General features: G+C 41.1%; 2 protein-coding genes and 1 long non-coding RNA gene across 3 annotated transcripts in view; 2 read left to right on the plus strand and 1 right to left on the minus strand.

Moving 5' to 3' along the window:
- Nucleotides 1-177: 177 nt before the first annotated feature.
- On the plus strand, nt 178-4,158 carry LOC146578781 (coxsackievirus and adenovirus receptor-like). Its single transcript, XM_085269037.1, has 3 exons — nt 178-427; nt 869-1,234; nt 1,461-4,158. Exons 1-3 carry the CDS (start codon nt 349-351, stop codon nt 1,643-1,645), a joined length of 630 nt encoding a protein of 209 aa, XP_085125163.1. The 5' UTR covers nt 178-348; the 3' UTR covers nt 1,646-4,158.
- Nucleotides 4,147-16,027, minus strand: LOC146578782 (uncharacterized). Its single transcript, XR_014891524.1, has 4 exons — nt 15,704-16,027; nt 9,793-9,897; nt 5,509-5,584; nt 4,147-4,796 (listed from the first exon to the last, which is right to left on the minus strand). It is a non-coding gene; the product is annotated as an uncharacterized LOC146578782 (long non-coding RNA).
- The window catches only part of LOC146578783 (coxsackievirus and adenovirus receptor-like), a 16,599-nt gene continuing 6,848 nt past the window's right edge, over nt 11,679-21,429 (plus strand). Inside the window, exon 1 of the mRNA XM_085269052.1 lies at nt 11,679-11,748. Coding sequence (XP_085125178.1) covers nt 11,679-11,748 — 70 coding nt within the window. The remainder of the gene's footprint in view (nt 11,749-21,429) is intronic.

Genomic DNA, 21,429 nt, shown 5'->3' on the forward strand with positions numbered 1-21,429 from the left:
TGTGTGTGTGGAGTGGTTGTTTTCTTTAGCCTAGCCAACAACTCATCGGTTCCCCCCCCCCACTTCCGCTGTTTCCGCGCGTGCACTGCCGGTGTTTACCGATGCTTCTCGACGTCCAGCCGAAAATTACGTGAACTGAATTAAATCGCCTACAACCCAGGGTCATCAGACACAAACACACTACACCTCACGGACGGGTCTTAACCAATCAGATCAACATACGTCATCTGACGATCAGTTTTGTGTATGAACTTTAATAACACCAGAGCACAGAGTCGCTCTCTCACTCCTACCGCGTTGCATCAGCATTACAAAGACTCCTCGGGAGGATTTTAATCCCTTCACACAATGACTAAAACAGTGGTTCCAGTGTGGATCTTCCTGCTGTGCGCTTATCTCTTCTCACACGCAACCGCGGAAAACAAAGGTAATTGGTTGTTTTTCATATTTCTAAGACACACTTTCACGAAAGTCTTTACAGACAGGAAACTGTATAACACTTTCCTCTCTGTGTTGTTTTCAAACATTCTCATACCCAGAGTGCATACTAAAAAATACACACACACACACACACACACACACACACACACAAATACTTCTTTTGTCCTGAAATATGTATTTTTCACTTTAGTTTTACTGCAGAGTTTAGGGATCTATTTTGGAGCTCAGTGTCATTCATCTGTATTTTCTGCACTTAGTATAAGAGATTGTGCTCAGCAGCAGGTCTGATGGTCAGTTTTAAAGGATTTAACGACTATAAACCAGACACCAGTGGTCTCTCTCTGATACTCCGATTATCTGCTGTAAAAGTGAACACTTGAACTTTGACCCATTTAACCTCTCTGCTGTGTGGTGTTTCCTCTTTCAGACCAGAAAGTCATCTCAGCTGACTCGGGACACAATGTCACTCTGCCATGTCAAGCTCCAGACAAGGACATCCCCATCCTAGTTGTAGAGTGGAGCAGAGCTGACCTGGAAGATGAATATGTCCTTACTTACCGGGATGGGCAGTTTGATCCTGATGAGCAGCATCCATCTTTTAAGAACCGGGTGGATCTGCAGGACAGACAGATGAAGGATAGAGACGTGTCTTTGATTGTGACAAATGTCACAGCTGTAGACGCTGGAACATACGAGTGTCGTGTCGTCCAGAGAAGAACAAACCGCAGGAAGAGAGCTCATCTGAAGACTGACCCCATCAGCATCATCTACCTGAGTGTTGTTGATCCTCCAGGTGAGTGAGTAGAGTTGAGTGTGTGTGTGATCAGAGGTGAAGCTGCTTCCTGGTTGTTGTTGTTTGTTTCTAAAGATGTTGTTGATGAGACTTTGTAGAAAGCAGCTGGTCTGAGTGATGTGATCAGAGTGCAGTAGATAATGTCTGACAGCAGTTTGATTCTGTTCTGTTCTTCACTCATCACCTACCTGACAGCTGACACCTCACACCTGTTTCTCACCTGCAGGTCAGACAGGAGGACACACAGAGGATGGAGGGAAGGAGGATGGAGGGAAGGAGGCTGGAGGGAAGGAGGATGAAATTGGTAGAAGATATCATGCTGGACTGGTAGCTTTTGGTTTGTTACTTGCTGTGATCATTGTTGTGGTCGCTGTCGTGATCTCTAAAAAAAGGAAGAATGATCCTTCCTGATGAAGAAGCAATGAAGGAGATGATCTGAAAGAAAATAGGATGACAGGAGAGAGAGAGAGAATACATTAAACTAGTTAAAAACGTTTAACTATAAAAATGACATATTTATACGCATAGATAGATAGTTGTATGAGGGTAACATCACGAGGAGAACAAACAGAATATAAACCAGTGTGTTTCACACTGAATGTGTTCAGGTCGGAGCTGCTGTGTGGACCATTATAGCTTTATATCAGAACCTGTTTTGGTTGGAGATTTATGTAACGCAAACTGTCAGAGAAACTCTTGAATCTATGTTGGTTCCTCTTGATGTCAGTGCTGACTTTGATCCTGTGGATCACTGCAGACGTTTAGAGACATTGATAGAGACTCTGAGAGTTTCTAACTGGATTAAATTGCACAGATGGAGGATTCTTTGTACGTGTTGATGAATCTTCATCCAGGAGCTACAAACTGAACTGTGGCGTTCCACAGAGGTTAAATCTGGGACCAGTGCTTTTAACATTTACAGGCTGTAACTTTGTGATGTCATCAGGAGGCACAGAATCAGTACACATTAGTACACTGATGATACACAACTTTATGTTGTTGTGTCTCCTGATGACACAGAGCCAGTCAGATCTCTCGGCATCTTACATATTAATTCCTGGATGGCAGCAAACTTCCTCCAACTCACTCAGGACAAAACTGAGGTTTAATCAGCAGCTCTGAAGCTCAGAGAGAAACTTCATAACAAACTTCAGACTCTTCCACTAAACCTGTGTGAGCAGGTTAAAAGCCTTCAGGTCTTATTTGATCCAGAACTCACATTTGAAATTCACATTTAAAACTTTTGTCAAAAATATTCTAAAACTAAATTTTCACATTTAATTTGCAACATTTGCACATTTGCAACAGTGCAACAGTTTCTCTCTCAAGCCAATACAGAGACCTTGACTCCAGTTTTCATCTCCTGAAGGACTGATTACTGAAATGCTTGTTTTTCTAGTTTTTCAAAGAAATCTTTGTCACTGATGTCAGTGCAGTTTATGCTTCAGTGGGAAATCTCTGCTGATTACTGTGATTGAAATTTTCACCAGGTGTTGGTAACAACATCCAATCCACACATGCAAAGCAATCAAACCATAGATGTCCATAAATTATCTGTAATGATAAGAAATGTCAAAAGTATTGAGCATGTTTACTGAAAATGTTTTTAATCCTTTGAACATCCTTTGAGCCTTTGTTGGTGATGATTGTTTTAACGTTCCTCCTGCACGGAGAAACTTGTCTCAGGTGTGACTTTGGTCCATTCTTGGCTCTTTGACTGCATTTCTCGCTGTTTTCTTGGAAATAATTGTACCGGCTCCACGTCTTTCTGTATCTCTTTGCAAGTGCTCCAGATGTGGCCTCAGAATTTCATCTTCTTTTGTTTTTGTGGCCCACATTGGCTGTGATATAGACATCAGTGTGTACGATGATGCTATGACTGATGGATGAGAAACAGGACTTCTGTATTTAAAGTGTGTACTGTACATATTTGTAGGCTGAATGCTGACCTCATCCACAGAGCACTGAGGTGTGAGTCAGTAACTGAGAGTCACGGCTGTCTGCACTCTGAGAGGATGATGACTGTACAATTACTTTTTCTGTGGGTTCATTGGTGCTGAAGTTCAGTACAAACTAACCACCTTTGAGATGAAGTTGCATCATGGAGCTCACAAATCTGCAGCAGCTGTGTGATAATGTCACGTCAACATGAACCAAAACATCAGAGGAATGTTTGCAGCACTTTGTTGAATCTGCTGTGAAGAATTATAGCAACTCTGAAAGTTAAAAAAAAAAAGACCAAATTCAGTACTAGGAAGGTGTACCTAATAATGTGGCCAGTGAGTGTATATGATTGTAATGAAATAAAACTTGTGAACTTGTTTGTATATTTTTGTGGTGTTCAGTGTGTGACAGAGATTTTCTTGTAAAGAGCTGAGCACTCCTGATCCTGTGTGAAGTGGAAACATTAAACCTTGAGTGCTGCAGACTCAGAGATGGGCAGCCTGTTGTTGCACTTTAATGTCAGTAGATGGCAGCACAGACCACTTCATCTTGGTTGCATCAAATGACAAACTCACTTCCTCAGAGTAAAACCTGAAAAAAATAATGCCTTTAAAATGAATATCACCTAAACTATCATCTGCTTTGAGTTGACGTCACACCTGTTACCCATCACACCGTGATATTTCTGGTAGCAGTGGTCACTTCTGGTGAAAACAACCCACCTGCAGCCCTGACTGCTGACAGAGCTGCAACAAGCATCAGTAAATGTATTACAGTCTCATGAATTTGGTGGTTGGTAAAAGCTGCTCAGAGACACATGTTGTTTTATATGTGAGCGACATCCTGATTTCAAATCTGTGGGTCAGTGAAGAGAATCACTAATGGACATGCGCAGTGGAGGGTGCTCTAACATAAACGTGTGACTGTGTGTTGAAAACAATTTCACTCAGAAAGTAAAATCCGACACATTGCAGATGAAGGCTGTTTATTAATGGAGTAAAGGATCTCCATCATATTACAAAACACACTTGTACCTGTGAAAAATAGTGAAAAATATAAATTTATAAGATATTAATCTGTGTGACAAACCATCCATAAATGTGTGTTAATATTCAGATTTTAAATAATGTTTATTTTTATGTTCATTGTCTCTCACAGTGACACAGACAGCTGTGACATCAAACATCACATAAACAGTGATTCATTCCTCCGTGAACTTTAAATAAACACAATAAAGAGATTGTATTTGACTCCTTTCACTTTAGTCTGACTTTATGAAAACTTGCTGCTGAGCACTTTAGTTATAAAGCAGAGGTTAAAATGGTGATAAAAAGTCAGTAATAATGAAATAAGAGCCATCCTGTAGATGCAGACTGAGTTTAGTCCAAGGATATAAAATGTGTTACCATCAACCTTGTAACTGTCTGATAATCAGACGTCTCTGATTAGTTATTGACTTATTTGAGTGATTTCCTTTCTGACAACGATTGTCCGAGTCTCCAGGATGTCTCAGGGAGCTGCTGTATGGACCAGTTAGAGAGCAGCAGCTGGATCCCAGTGGTTGGACTGGTGGACGACTTCAGTGAGGAGTAGATGACATTTGGCTCTGGTAGAAACTCTGCACACACAAACACACAGGAGGAGAATATAAGCACAAAGCAGAGCCTCTCTGTTCTCTTTATATACAGCAAAGCATCAGGACATGTCAGTGAACGCATCACAGTTACAATAATGTAACTTATTGAACTTTGACACATTTTGTGCAGGTGTGTCAGATCACACAGCATCTGCAGACACACAATCTTGTTTTGATACATTTTAACTGCAGGATGAAAAATAAACTGATTAAATAACATCAAATTGCTCCATCTTAACAGGTTACTGGCACCAGAATATTTAGTGGAACTGGTGCTTGTGTCCCAGTCAGTGTGTACATCCTGAGATGCTGCAGCCACAACCCTGTTCACTGTTCCCAGCTCACACTTAAAGACGACTGAATGTTTGCTGTGAGGACTCCTCGATCCTGGGACGACCTGCCTGAAGAAATCTGGCTCGCCTCATCAGTGTCGTCTTTTAAATCCTTGTTAAAGACTAATATATAAACTTTAACTCATCTTATTCATCCAGCTGTTGGAAGTTATTCACCACATGACGCTTGAGTCTGTGTGGCTGTAGTTTGATTCATAATTTACTCTTTGCTCTTTCACTCATCGTCTCTGGGAAGCACTCGTAACGAGGGTTTGAAAAGTGACACAAACTTAAAAATAAAATAAAGTTTGATTGTGAGCAACAGATTTATGGTGTTTGTACTAAAAGAAGAGCAGCTGTACCTCTCAGCTCTGACTGTTTTTCCTTCTCTTTGACTGACGTCTTCAGTTCTCACTGCTGAGCCGACTGCAGCTGCATCTGCACAATAAAACACACACACAGGACGTCAGTGCACGATTGACTTTACCCAGAATCCTCTGCAGGAGAAAATGGAAGGTACTCGTGTTTAGCTGGACAGAGAAAAGTTACAGGAAGTCGTGATGTCGCTCTGATGTTGTTCAGTTTGTCTTGTACAACATTTTTCTGAAGTCTCATATAAAGACGTCGCTTCTCTGTTTTCTTAACAAAGTGGATTTTCTACAACAGTTTCAATGATAAGAAACAAAATGAATGACATTAGTTATGGAGCCTTTGGTAACATATTCAGAGAACAAGATGGAAAAACAATCAGTTACAGGAGCAAACATCATGCTGGCTTGAACACATATTTGTTATTGAAGCTTCTCAGTATTTGAATCATGAAGATTTGTTAGTGTTTTTTTAATGAGTTCATCTTTTAAACCATTTTAGCCTCGATTGTCCTGTTAAACACTATTTAAACTTCTGTCTCTATAATGCAACAAAGAGTCAAGTTTAGCCTCTCTGCTAACTTCAGGCTAAAAACACTGATGACCTCCAACGCTGCCCCTCAGCCTCCTGGTAGAGGCTCCTATGGACCCAGCAGGGTGACAACAACACCCCATCAAAGGGACAAAGACACTGAGCAGCCTGCAAAGAAGCCCACTCACTATAAACATCATGTAAGAAATAAGAACTACAATGGGATCATTGATGGAGCTGGACTGTTGTCAGAGTGCAGCTTAGAGGAGATTCTGAGTTTAGCAAAGCCTCCTCATGGCTTAAAAAGTCTAACAAGTGTTAAGATTTCCTGTGAATATTACTGTGAACACTGACACGCTCTCCTGTTTTCAGTGCAGCTCACTTTGTTATTGTTACTCATATAGAATTAAATAAAGTCTTCCAATAAAAAGTGTAAATATAGACTTTAATTAGCCAGTTTGTTATGCTGCAAGGAACAAACGCACTACTCTCACATCTGGTGTGAGTGACGGCTGTGACGGGACACGAGCTCCAGCTCAACCTCTGACTTTACTGATGAACGAGTGAAAGTGAATTCCTTTGTTTAGTTTATTATTAGAATATGTTTGTTTGTTAGAAAGTGTTATAGATGCTGTGTTATGTCCTACAGAGCAAATATTTCATATTCAGCCTTCATGAAGCAACCAGTTAAGTATTAAATCTTCTATAGCAATAATTCATCTTTGACGTTACATTATTTATATCATTTCAATGTATTCTTCATTTCACACATTTACATTGTTCTAAATATAATGTTTAAATAATTTTCATATTATTGAAGTCAGGATTATAACAGAAGGGTCACAATCATGGCTGCAGCAAATATGAAGACGAGGCTCAATCAATATCAAATACAAACAATATTTAAAGTGAGTTACTGACTCTTAAACTTGTAACTTTATTCAGTAAAAACTGTTTATTCTACCAGTGTTGTAATAAAATAAGTTGTACCATCAATAAATAAACAGCTGCTGAGGACTCGTTGGTGTAGCGAAGGACTAATGTCCTAAAGAGTAATATAGTACACACTCCTTCCTGAGACGACTGAAGGTCCTCTCATTTCCAACACTGTTGACTCTGTCTGTGTTGCACACTGCTCAAAGTAAAGGGAACACAAAGATAAGAATCCCAGATCTGAATGAATGAAATATTCTCATTAAATACTTTAGATAGTTGAATGTGGTGACAACAAAATCACACAAAATGATGAGTGGAAATCCAATGTAGCAACCCATGGAGGTCTGGATTTGGAGTCACACTCAACGAGGAAAAACACTCTACAGTAATGTCCTTACAACAAGTCAAAGTGAAGCTCGGCAGTGTGTGTGGCCTCCACGTGTCTGTATGACCTACAACACCTGGACATGCTCCTGATGAGGTGGTGGATGGTCTCCTGATGGACCTCCTCTCAGACGTGGACTGAAGCATCTGCCAACTCCTGGACAGTCTGTGGTGCAGATGGTGGACGGAGCGAGACATGACGTCCCAGATGTGCTGGGTTGAATCAGGTCTGGGGAACAGCTGGACCAGTCCACAGCATCAATGCCTTCGTCCTGCAGGAAATGCTGACACACTGCAGCCACATGAGGTTCAGCATTGTCTTGCATTAGGAGGAAACCAGAGCTGCCCGCACCAACATATGATCTCACAGGGGGGTCTGAGGATTTCATCTCAGTACCTAATGGCAGTCAGGCTACCTCTGATGAACACATGGAGGGCTGTGCAGGCTGTCCACCCCATACCATAACTGACCCACTGCCAAACCATCATGCTGGAGGATGTTGGAGGCAGCAGAAGGTTCTCCACGCTGTGTCCAGACTCTGTCACGTCTGTCACATGTGCTCAGTGTGATTCTGCTTTCATTGCCAGTGGCAAAGTTGCCATCTCGGTGTTCTCTGGCAAATGCCAAACGTCCTGCACGGTGCTGGGCTGTAAACACAACCTCCACCTGTGGACGTCGGGCCCTCATGCCACCCTCATGGAGTCTGTTTCTGACCATTTGAGCAGACATGTGTACATTTGTGGCCTGCTGGAGGTCATTTTGCTCTGGCAGTGCTCTTCCTGTTCCTCCTTCCACAAAGGTGGAGGTAGCGGTCCTGCTGCTGGGTTGTTGCCCTCCTACGGCCTTCTGATGTTCCGGCCTGTCTCCTGGTAGCGCCTCCATGCTCTGGACACTACACTGACACACAGCAAACCTTCCTGCCACAGCTCACATTGATGTGATCCTGGATGAGCTGCACTACCTGAGCCACTTGTGTGGATTGTAGACTTCGTCTCAATCTATCACTAGAGTGAAATCACAGCCAGCATTGAAAAGTGACCAAAACATGAGCCAGAAAGCATCAGCACAGAGAAGGTCTGTGGTCACCACCTGCAGAAACACTCCTTTATTGGGATGTCTTGCTAATAATTCCCACCTGTTGTCTAATCCAACAGTGTGTGGCATTGATTGTCAATCAGTGTTGCTTCCTAAGTGGACAGTTTGATTTCACAGAAGTGTGATTGGCTTGGAGTTACATTGTGTTGTGTAAGTTTTCCCTTTGTTTTTGGAGCAGTGCATTTATTCTGTGTACTATTGTATTTATGTATTATCATCCTTTTCTATCCTTACTAGGGCTGTGCGATATGACCAAAATCATATCCCGATATAAAACATCTATCGTCCGATAACGATATAAATCACAAAAATGTAACATTTTCTGTAAATTCTGTGAATCTCGGGCAGCTCGACTTGCTTGAAGTGTTTCCAGCTGCACGTCGTGTAGCTGGAGTCGAGTGTTTTAACCGATGAAACGATACATTTTTAGACATAAGTTGTAGCTGTTTTGCTTCTCATCCATAAACACTGCATACTCTTTCATATGATTCAGTTTATTTTGAGAAGTCTCAACAGGATCTTGAGCTTTATTGTGAAAGGTTTATGTGGAACATAAACAAGCGGACACACGATGGTTTTACCGTCGTTGTTGTTCATGACAACGCATAAAAACAGGCGCTTGTGCGTCCGTAGTGTGGTTATATTGAATATAAGAGAAAGAGAGAACTTTAAAAAATGAATATAGCCACTACAGCGACCGTCAAAACCATGAAAAAATATTGACGTAAACAGTTTATTTTACGACACCACGAAACAAACGATAGCGTAAACTGAAACGATATATCTGGTTATATCGAACAGCCCTCATCCTTACTCTCTCTATCCAAGCACAATACTGTTGAACTTATTCTCAGTTTATCTTCTGTATAGTTGTAAACATGTATATTTGAATTTGTTATATTTTCATGTCATTTTACAGTGTTTTTCACCTTTGAAGGACGATGTTTTGTCCCACTGTTACCCGAGTGTGTATTGTTTGGTTGACAATAAAACTCGACTAAAGCAACAGAGTACTGGTACAGTACTAGGCTTGCTAGTACTGCATTACTGTATATTGCTCACACAAACAGTCTCTTTGATGTTGATACATTTATCCATAACTGTGTGAAAACAGCACATGTGGAGGTGCAGGGAGGGAAACCCCGGGTTAACTGAGTGAGTTTTATCAACTCATATCAGCTTCATATGACAGAATATCCTGATTACCAATGTTAGCGTAAACTAATCTGAATAACAGAAATATACCCTGGGTATAATAAACTTTCTCTGTAGTGCAGGACCAGATCAGTCAAAGTACAAGAATTCAAACAAACACAGAGATTCTACTTACAGAGCAGACACAGCACAGATGTTTCCAACATCGTCCTTCTCACTCATTTCAGCTTTTTCTCATTTCTGTCTCTGACACCGAGTAAAGTCGCCCTCTTCCTCCTTCCTGTTGGTACAAAGAGAGTCGAGGTCAGATACATTAGAAATATATACAACTATTAACACACTGTAACGGTTACTCTCTTCTAACACGTGGTATGAACGCCCTGTTACTTAAAGTTGCTACAAAAACACACAGATAGTTTTTTTAAAGAATATTTCCAAGATGGACGTCTGATCGACATCACGGATGTTACACCAGTGTCCATTTGATGAACCTCTTCAGCATCACCTGCGTACTCCTGTCAGACTTTCTAACAAGAAAAACTTTGTGTTTATGAATCATTTTCTCAAAGAATAAAACATTGGAAATATTAAGAGTTGGAGAAAAAAGAAGAAAATGCAGCAGTCCTCCAACAATTTCTTATCCTACTAGTGAAAAAAGTTCCATCCCTGGATTTATAATGCTGATGTCAGGAACAGAGAAGTGATGTTTGTACAAAGCCAACATATACAGATGAACATATATATGAAAAGCTTAAACATGTTGTTTACTTCTTTAAATAACAGGCTGCGGTTTCTGCTTTGCATACATGAAGAAGACATGGTGCTGCTTTCTCTTCACATTCACATTAGATGTTTAAACTAAAATGAACCCATCCACTCTCATCCACTTCAGTCTGTCTCAGGGACACATGACGCTGTTACGACTCATCGAGCGATGCCACCGACCAGCCAATCGGTGACATCACAGTTTAGTACCTGCTCAGATCTCTTGGAAACCCGGCCGAGCAGGTACTAAAGAATTACCTGGTACCAGGTACTGATGACCATTCACACTCACATTCACACCTCTGGGCGATTCAGAATCACCAGTGAACTTAACCCCACTGACTGCATCTCTGTGGACTGTGGGAGGAACCTGAAGAGAACCCACACAAACACAAGGAGAACATGCAAACCCCCCACAGAGACTCCCCGACCAGGTGGTGGATGCAAACGCTCAGTGTCACCATGTGGCCCTCTTAAAAATAGATTTAGCTACTTTAAATATACACAACATGTAAACTATAAAAATAATAAATAAAAGTTATAATGCTACTTATGTCAGCTGTAACTCTCATCTGGACTCTAATTTTGCAGTTTTGTTTTTATTATTAAGTGTCAGTGCACTTATGTTAACGACAGTGAATCCTTAAGCTGTCATCATCGATTTTCACCTGTCAGCCTCATTCTGTCCTTTCTGAAAGTCTTCAACAACTCGATTATGATGTGACTGAAAACACAGTGAAGACAAAATATTAGGTATAAAAAAACTGACTGTGGAAAATTTATTCTGTTTTATCAACATATATAAACACATTTATGGATCTGACTGTTGACTAGCATGCAATGTAAAAAAAAAAACTTAAAAAACTAAAAAAAAACCCCAAATGAACAGTTATAAGTAATAATAATTATAATAATACCAAACATACATTTTTATACAAAGTAGAGCCGATCATTGCATTTATGAATTTATGAATGATCAGTTTTTTCTAAACTTCTAAAGAAGTAATTTCTAATGTTTCTATTTATTTCTATGTGTATTGTCTTTACTTATATTGGTAAGTAGAGTTTAATGAACGTGATTTATGACGAGTTATATATAAAATTTAGAAATGAGCTGTTTAGCAAAGTATCTTAAATACTACGTTATTTGACACATTTCACATATTATACACCAACAAGTCATTTACAGCAGTGTTGGCCAATCATTTTTATGCAAATACCGGAAACCAGTTCGGGGCACAACCGTATTTGGCGCCGTTCCGAGCGAACGTCGTCACAGCGGGGACACCGGACAAGATGGGTACCGGAGTTCTTACGTCGCTCTTGGGGATTCTTTTCCTCCGTTATAGCGCGTTTGCATCAACAGGTGAGTATGAAACTCTTAGATTGCTGCTGAATTAATTTGCCGTTAGAGCCACCGAGACTCGCCGGACATCGTTTTTCAGCTGAAACCTCACATAACAGAAAACATCCACTTCGCTCAAAGTACGGCTAGCGATAGCGAAGCGACACATAACGTTAACATGGCGGTGCAAACCAGAGTAGCCGGCAAAAGCGGACTGGTCCCGGATTACTTTCACATTTATAACAGGGGATTTTAGTCCGGGAAAACTGAAGTCGGTACTAATATAATTCTATTAACACGGGCAGTGCCCTACAACGGGAGAAATTTACGGATAAAAAATAACTCGAAAGATACTTTTCGACACCGTGTCGCGCTATGCTAGCCATCAGCAGCAAAGGAGGAGAAGCGCTACCGCCGCGAGGCTTAATGTTCGCGGCGGGTCGGCTGGCTTCACCCCTGGCTGCACAAATCACGGTTCACTTGACCGCGTTATGTCAGGAGAACAACAAAGCCACTAAAGAAGTACTAAAACTCGAGGAGACGCACAGCTGTAGCACTGTTTGCTTATATTGTGTGTGGTTGATTTAAACATCAGAGCCTGGTAAGGTAACAGCCATTTTTTTTTCTCTTGCATCAAGTACCTGCTGAGAACATCACTGTAGTGAAGTTTATCTGAGTCGTCCCCATCCAGAATCCCTGGCAAGGTCGGGGCAGATCTAGAAGGGTGGCATGTGCCACCCCGAGTGCCACCATAGTTTTGCACATGACAATGTTGTTTACTAAAGTAAGATAGCACTTTGAGCCTAGCTACAGTTATCAGTGAATATAAGTTCTAAAGCTGAATCTATAGCTTAGTGTTACCCAATGTTCCCTCTAATGTTTCATGTGTCTGAGCGAACACACAAACTCCCTGAGCGATCCCTTGGACCACTGTGAGCAACAGCAGACGTGTGCACTGTGGTCACGCCAGCATCAAATCCGTCCAAGTTACTTGGTTTATTAAAATAATCAAATTACAACATTTACATTTATGTTAGACTACTTTTAATTAACTGCTTTAGAATTAATTTAAAAAAAAAATCTCGTTCATGAGCTGTGTAGTATGTTAACACTATTGAAAGTAAAAATAACTTGAACTCCAATTTTGAAAACACAACTTTATTTATTTATTTTTTTTATAAAGCTCTGACTTGTAGTATGAGTCTGTGGTCTGGGGGAGAGTCCTGTAACTCTGTCTGCAAAATACAGTAAATAATGACCGATGTTGGGCAATTAATAATATAGTTACTTCTTCAAAAAAGTTACTGAGTTTTGCAAGCAACGAAGTTTTTTGCAGCTGTTTACCTAAAAATGCAGCCAAGGCGTTTTTAAATAAACACTTCAAACTATTTACAGAACAATCAGCTGTTCTACATCAAATTTGATGCCACACAAATTATTTGTGCCACTCCAAAAAATTATTTCTGTCCACTAGGAAATAAAGGAGAACATCACAAACCTGATACCTGCAGGCCTGACAACAGGGGATGTATCACTCCTGTAACACCTGTAACACTCAGCAGTCGCCTCATTGTTCTGACACACACAACAAAACTATTGACTACACTAGGGCTGTACGATATGATCACAATTTCATATCCTGATATAAGACATTTATCGTTATTAACCCTCTGGGGTCCACGGACACGCTGCACCTCCAAATCACATGACTGATTTAAGCTGACATAACAACAAGCTGCAGCCACGCTCAGTCTCTATTTCAGACAGTGTTAAAACTTATTGCAACACCTGATTGTTCTCTCATTTTAGTTATAGTAGTATTTTTAAATGGTTGTAGAAAATAAAAAAATAAAAAACAGCAGGTGTATTGGCTGCATTTTTAGATAAATATTTGAAAATGTTTACAAAATGTACAATATATATTTGCATTTAAAAAGATAGTACTCGAATTTTATGTTTTTTGCGTGATTTCAGATGAGTTGTGTTAATACAGTATGCCAATTTAAAAAAAAAAAAAAAAAGCTAAATTCAGACACATGAGGTTGAGCTGAGAAGAATGACACCAAGCAAGACACGGGGAAAAAGAAACAATTTAAAGGTGAAATACACATGTTAAATCAAAAGCAGTTAAAATGGCCAGTTATATGTTGGACCTCAGAGGGTGAACACAAGAAATCATGAAAAATTAGGTTTAAATCTTTGTTCATGACAATGCAGATTTCTGACATTTTGTGTAAATTCAAGGTTCTTCATTCGTCAGATGCATATACAAGTATAACACAGTGAAATGTAAACCTGACACGCTCCTTGACTTGTGCAAAAGGGGGGAGAGGGGGAGAGAGGAAGAACATTATAAATAAATATATATATACACATTTGGTGAATGTGCAGTAGCATGTATGCAGCAAGCTTCTCGCAGTGGGGATGATCTCCTCCGCTAGCATATTGACAAAACATACTGCTTCTTCCGTAAACTCGTTGATGTCGACTGCGCATGCTCAGTCTACATCGTTGAGTGCGTCCTGTAGCGTAGCTTCTGATTGGGCAGACCAACGTTTCACCTCCCTCGTGGTTACTTCTTCCCTCCATATGTTTTGTTTATACTGGGGAATGAGGAAGATGGCGTTGTGGTCAGTCTTCCCGAAAGCCGAGTGTGAGACAGCTTTGTAGCCCTGCTTGTACTGCGTGTAGCAGTGATCCAAAATCCGATCCCCCCTCGTCGGACACCAGACATGCTGGTAGAAATTCAGCATGACTTGTCCAAGGTTCTCTTTATTAAAGTCTCCTGCTACAATGAGGGCTGCGCCCGGGTCCTTGTTTTGAAGCGAACTCAGCACATCATGTAGTTCGGACAAAGCGATACCTGTGTCCGCTTGGGGTGGGATGTAGACCACCGTGGCGATGACCGAGGTGAACTCACGGGGCAGATAGAAAGGGCGGCACTTAATGCTCAGGAATCCCAGATGTGGCGAGCAGCCGCTGCAAAGAGTAGAAATGCACCTGGCATCACACCACTTTCTGTTTACCACACTCCTCCACCTTTGGTTTTGTTTGACTCTGCCGTTCTGTCCGCGCGGAGCACAAAGAATGAATCCGACGGAGTTACGGCCTGGTCCGGCACGATGGGGTCAGTCATGTCTCCGTGAAGCGCACAATGTCGCTGTCCCTCATGTCACGTTGGAAGGTGACTCTTGCTCTTAGGTCATCGAGCTTGTTCTCCAAAGCAGTCAGGAAGGAAAAATCGCCCCATGTTGTTAAGCTTTCTGGATTTTATATTTATTGGGCTACAGATTTATTCATTATACGGACTACACGGTACATAAACTCAAAATTTCACGTGTTTATCTAAACTGTATAGTTACGTGGACTGCAGAAAATAATTAAGTTGTAGACTATATTTATATGAATAGCATGTATATTGAATCATTTTAACCATATGTAACCCACCCCTTTGTGTTCGAAAAAAAAGGCTTTGATTTTGCCGCACATTTGATTTCTTTGCCACCCTAAGAAAATTTCTCTAGATCCGCCCCTGGTCAGGGATAAAAGAAAATAGGTCCTGTTGATATTTGGGCTTCGTTCCTCCTGTTCCAATAAGAAGTAATCCCTCACTTGAGAATGCACTCAAACTTTAACATTTCCGCAGCAATTTGCTGAAACAACCTCTGAACCAACAACAAGGATGTAAGACTTCCTAAAACTATAACTTCTTTTTCTAGGAGGTTCCACTTTATGGTAATGTAACGACATCCAACTGTAACTTTGTCACCAAATTAAAACATCACTACTTGACTAGCTGGTTGTAAAGAAAGCGGAGTAACCTGGAGCCTGACCAGTGCGCGCTCCCGACGCTGGGGAACGCTCCGTCGGTGATAAATGGCACAACGCTCAACCAGAGCAGCAGCCATGTTTCAGCGCTACAACCAGACGTGAAACACGACCTTCTTGTGACTCTGCGTGTCTGTGTTCTACTTACCCCGACATGCAGAGGCTCTAAAAACATACTAGCAGCTCCTTTGTGCCTGATCCCACACGTCAGCAAACATGAAGACGGTGAAAGCTGCTGATAAGCTTCGTTTTTGTCGACGTCACGATTAAAAACAGGCTCCAATATCCAAAGTTAAGCCCACGTCGTTTTCGAGTAAAGGGCATCCTTGTTTAAAGCTCCTAGCAAAGCTGTTTTCCACCGTCCACGAACGATAACACAAACGTTAATAACACAAACAGCTTCTCTTCTCACGGAGAGCAACCGTGTAGCGAGGTCACAAAGATTGCAGCGGAAGCGCGTTCCCTGTGTGCCTGCAGAGCGAGCCGACGATCGATAGGGAGCAGTGTACAGTATGGTACGTACTACAGCGCTCCCCCGGTTGGCACGACCGCGGTAAAGTGAGCCGTCATTTGTGAGCCGCGGTCAAGCCAGCCACTTCTTATCCGCCGCATAAATTTCCTTGCGCTTTTACACCAGGCTGCACGGTAGCGCCTTTTCGCTTTATATGCCGATTGAAAGCCTAGACGCACGCGGGCGAATAGTCACACGCGCGCGCACACAAATTACAGCCCAATACAGTCAATACAATTATGGAAATTTCAAAAATTCATTAAAAATCATCCTGAGTAGTTGAGGTCCAACTTTCAACACATTCCTTCTCTGGGACACCTACTGTACCTGTGTGTCAAGTTTCATCCAGATTTACTGCAATATTACTCAGAAATTACAAGAAACTTATATTCAACGCAATACAGCCAATACACTACAATTATGGAAATTTCAAAAATTCATTAAAAATCATCCGGAGTAGTTGAGGTCCAACTTTCAACACATCCCTCCTCTGGGACACCTACTGTACCTGTGTGCCAAGTTTCAGCCAGATTTACTGTAGAATTCCTCAGAAATTAAAGGACATTTATATGCAATTCAATACAGCCAATACACTACAATTATGTCAATTTTCAAAAATTCATTAAAAGTCATCCTGAGTAGTTGAGGTCCAACTTTCAACACATCCCTCCTCTGGGACACCTACTGTACCTGTGTGCCAAGTTTCAGCCAGATTTACTGTAGAATTCCTCAGAAATTAAAGGACATTTATATGCAATTCAATACAGCCAATACACTACAATTATGTCAATTTTCAAAAATTCATTAAAAGTCATCCTGAGTAGTTGAGGCCCAACTTTCAACACATTCCGAAAAGGCGCTACCGTAAAGACTGGTGTAAAAGCGCAAGGAAATTTATGCGGCGGATAAGAGGCGGCTGGCTTGACCGCGGCTCACAAATGACGGCTCACTTTACCGCGGTGTTGGCACGGGGTCGTGGGCCTGATGTATGAACTGGGATCATTGCATCATTTAGTCAGCCCCGTCACCTGCATCTATCTGACTCTTGATTTCTCAGAGGGAGCAGTGTAGTAGATGAAGAGCTGATGGTGAAATCAGGAGCAAAAACTAACGAATGTTGGCCTGGTCAACACATTTTCAATTCAATTCAGTTTTATTTATATAGCGCCAAATCACAACAACAGTCGCCACGAGGCGCTTTATATTCTAAGGTAGGATGTCTGAAAACCTACACAGACATAAACGTATTATCATTATTTAATCATGTGGTCACAACTTAATAACCTGACAAACATCACATGTTTCTGAGCATAAGAACCAAAACAACAAATAAGCAGCTGTTCAAAGCCGTTTGCAAAAAATTATTTTCCCTTTTTTAATAAATCTTTTCAGATTGTGTTTTTGTTCTATTTCTGACACTGGGAGCTAAACACAAGTTGTTTTGTTTTGTTGCTTTATTGCTTTGTTGTTCGTCTGAATTCTGTGGTTCCTTAGCAGATTTTAACAGGTCTATGGTCACGTTTATGTGATTCAACCAGCATAAACGAGAGAGCAGTTGTCTCTGTTCCTCACCCTGATTGGCTGCTGTAGAAGTGACCGCTTCCTCTCTTCTCTGTTGTTTCATCTTTTAGACCAGGAAACCATCACGGCTCAGTCAGGACAGAAGAACGTCACCCAGCCATTTCGAGCTCCAAACAACAACATCATAATAATTGAAGAGTGGCCCAGAGCTGACCTACATAAATGTGCCCCTAAGTACTGGAATGGACACTTTTTTCCACAAGAGCAGCATCCATCTTTTGAGAACCAGGTGGATCTGGAGTTGTTGTGGCAGTTTTTGGCGATGGCGTTTGTCCCGTGCGTGTTGGTGAAGTTGGTGATGATGCCGTTGGAGGATTTTTTCGATTTGGTGGTGTTGATGGTGTCAGCAGTGGTGTTGAAGGAGGTATTGTTGTTGTTTGTGGAGATGGTGTTTGAATCTACAGAAACATAAACAACAGAAGCAGGGTTCATACCAGCCTCCAGCACCTCAACTGATCCTTTTTCTTTCAACGACTCTACTGCCTCCTCCCCCTGTGCCATTCATCAGGAGACACCTACCCACAGCCTACACTGCAGCCTCTCCATCACAACTTACCAGGGGCGAAGTCAGCTGATGAAGATGAAAACCAGGAAAGCCATGGGCCCGGGTGGAGTAGCTTCCACTGAAGTCCATCAAGCAGGTTGGGGAGGAGAGGATGTTGTCAAAGCTAACATCCATCATGGACAACACCTTCTTGGCCTCCAAACCTTCTATGACCCTCTGGTTTTCCTTCCCACTGTTGCCAAAGTGCTGCTCATAGGGGGTCATATGATTGTTGGGTTTTTCTCTGTATCTATGAAGCGCCTTGAGGCGACTTATGTTGTGATTTGGCGCTATATAAATAAAATTGAATTGAATTGAATGGTGGAATTGAACTCAGGAGCTTCTTACATACAATTCATGCAGTTTTTAGGAGATTGTGGTTCTAATGTTTTTACTGTAAATAAAGTGTCTGTTGATATGACTGTTGTTGTTTCCTGGTGCTTCCTTAATAAAGCTCGGGATCAAAATAATCCATGTCTTGTTTTTTTGTTGCAGTTTTTCACAATGTTACTACGAATATTTTTTTTTTACCAATAAATATTAAGAATACATAATGAATCCCATAAATTGTGACAGAGTTTATAAACACAACAGCTTTTATAAATGCTGTAAAACACATTTATGTTTTAATTTGTTACTGGTCCTTTATGACTACAGAGAGAAAGAACAAAGGATTTACCAAGTGCACTGATGTGCAGACACGTAAACACTGAAACCTCATCCAGATGTTTCACACATCACATAAAACTGATTTGGATGTTTTCTTTTCGACTAATGTGACAAAAACATACTTTAATGCATGTTTTGCTCTAAACGGCTCCCAGATCTACAGGATGTTAATTCTCCTGAGTTAACATCCTGTAGATTTGGGACCAGTTCCCTTTTTCCATGGATGCAGTGCTGGTGACCAAACTAGAACTGGTTCTGTGTTCCCATCAGGACAAGTCTGGTTCTGCTGAGAACAGGAAACTGAGGCTGTGATTCACACAGGCTCACCAAAGTCTGACAACAGCAGACTGGAGAAACATTTCCAGGTCTGATGAGTTCAGATTTGTGCTGTAACGGTCACATGGATCCATCCTGCCTCGTATCAGAGCATCGATTAAACACCACAGCGTGTTGCTGCTGACTGCGTTCATCTGTAACCATCCTCTGATTGCACTCCATGTCACAAAGCTCAAATCATCTCCAGCTGGTTTCTTGACCATGACGATGAGTTCACTGTACTCAGGTCGCCTCCAGTCTCCACATCTCAAACAAATGTGTTGGAACGAGAGATTCACATCATGTCTGTGCAGCTGATAAATCTGCAGCAGCTGTGTGATGCTCTCACATCTACATGAACCAAAGTCTCAGAGGAATGTTTGCAGCACCTTGTTGAATCTCTGCTGTGAAGCATTAAAACAGTTCTGGAGGCCGAAAATCAGTACTAGGAAGGTGTACTTAATAAACTGGCCAGTCAGTGTATATTATTATAATTACATTTTAAAAACTGTAAACACAAATCTGTGGTCATATATTTTGTTGTATTCAGTGTCAGTGAAAACATGGTGCTCCAACTCAGACTCAGTTTCTCTGTTTAATCAGCTTCTCATTAAAATTCAGACTTTATTCAAATGACCACAACCAGGGGGCACTTTAATGTAAACAGATGCCTCTGTGATGCATTTACTGTCAGTTTTGTAATGTTCACAGTCTGTTTAGGAGATCTGAAACACATTTTACATAAAGACAGTTGTGAAAGTGAAATTGTTCCTCCTGCTTTTAGTTTGTGGCTGAAGTTAACCTGTGTGATGTCTTTACTGTGGATGAAGTAACTGAAACTTTCTGCTGACGCATTTGTAGTAAATGACAAAGTTTCAGATCACAACATCCACAGAGACGTGAAGCTTTGTGTTTGACACGTTTTAGCCACAAGATTAAACTCATGAAATCATGAATCTGACTGTCTGCTGACACTTCCTGGAGAGTGAGGATGAGGAAAATCCCTCCATCCTCACACAGTTTATATAAAAAGAGAAATGTTAATGTTTTTCTTCCTTATACTTTTACTTCAGTCTCAGTATTCCACGATTATCATGGGGCAGTGGCAGATCCAGACCAAACTAACCGCAGGCTAAAATTTAAATGTTTAATATATTAAGTGAATTTATTTTCACTCATTTATTAAAGATCCAAATGAATTTCAAAGTAAAGGTTTCACATACTGTGCATGTGCACAATGTTTAAAATCCACGTCTGACATATTTGGTGGCCTGAAACAGGCAGAGTCCATAATTACAGAGAATCCAACGATGACTTTCATACCAGCTTTGATGGAAGCTGCGTCTCCTGTCCCCCATTAATGTGACTGGAAATGTCCTCAAACTGGGCAGCACTGGTGGATCATCTTTGTACGTCTGATAAGAGATGAATGCAGAGCAAACATGAGGCTGTAACTGAGGACAATAACTGATCAGTGTTAACTTATTACTTTATTCTGTCATTATTGTTCATTACTGACAGTTACATTGACTGTATGAATTGTAATGACACGACACTCGCAGACACACAAGTCTGTTCAACACAGCTGGTTGTCCCTCTTCCTCTCCCTCACAGCTCGTCTTCCTCCTCACTCTCAGGACTGTCCCTCTCTGCATCCTCTCCAACTAACTCCTCTGTCTCGCTGTCATCCTGCTCCTCAGCTCCTCCTCATCTCCATCCTCTCTCTCTACATCGTTCTCCACTGGCCCCTGTCTAAACCCACCTATGCACAGGGGGGGTTATGTTCAGGGATTTATGATGTTTGTAGTAAAAGAAGAGCAGCTGAACCTAGTGTACAAATAGTGTAGTTTGTAGATGTATGAAAACATCCAAATCAGTTTCATGTGATGTGTGAAACATCTGGATGAGGTTTCAGTGTTTACGTGTCTGCACATCAGTGCACTTGGTAAATCCTTTGTTCTTTCTCTCTGTTTAATTGTACTACATTGTAATTAATTGAGTCCTTTATGGTGACTTAAATACCCTTATACAACTGTGATGTTATATTTCTTACAACTTCTGCCACCAGGTCTGTTTTTAAAAGGACATTTTAAATATCAATGATACTTTTAGCTAGATAAATAAAAGAAATAGAATTTAAAGGAATTTAAAAACTGTGTATGTATCGTTGTATTTTCGTTACCTGATTGGCTGAAAAGCAGAAAACCAAACCCGGCATTTCGCGTGAAACGCGTCAGCTCTTTCATTCACACCA

This window comes from Mchenga conophoros, linkage group LG3 (genome assembly GCF_057382185.1).
Source record: "Mchenga conophoros isolate Kocher_MC1m ecotype Shallow Benthic linkage group LG3, M_conophoros_male_GT1.1, whole genome shotgun sequence".
In the NCBI taxonomy this organism is placed as follows: domain Eukaryota; kingdom Metazoa; phylum Chordata; class Actinopteri; order Cichliformes; family Cichlidae; genus Mchenga; species Mchenga conophoros.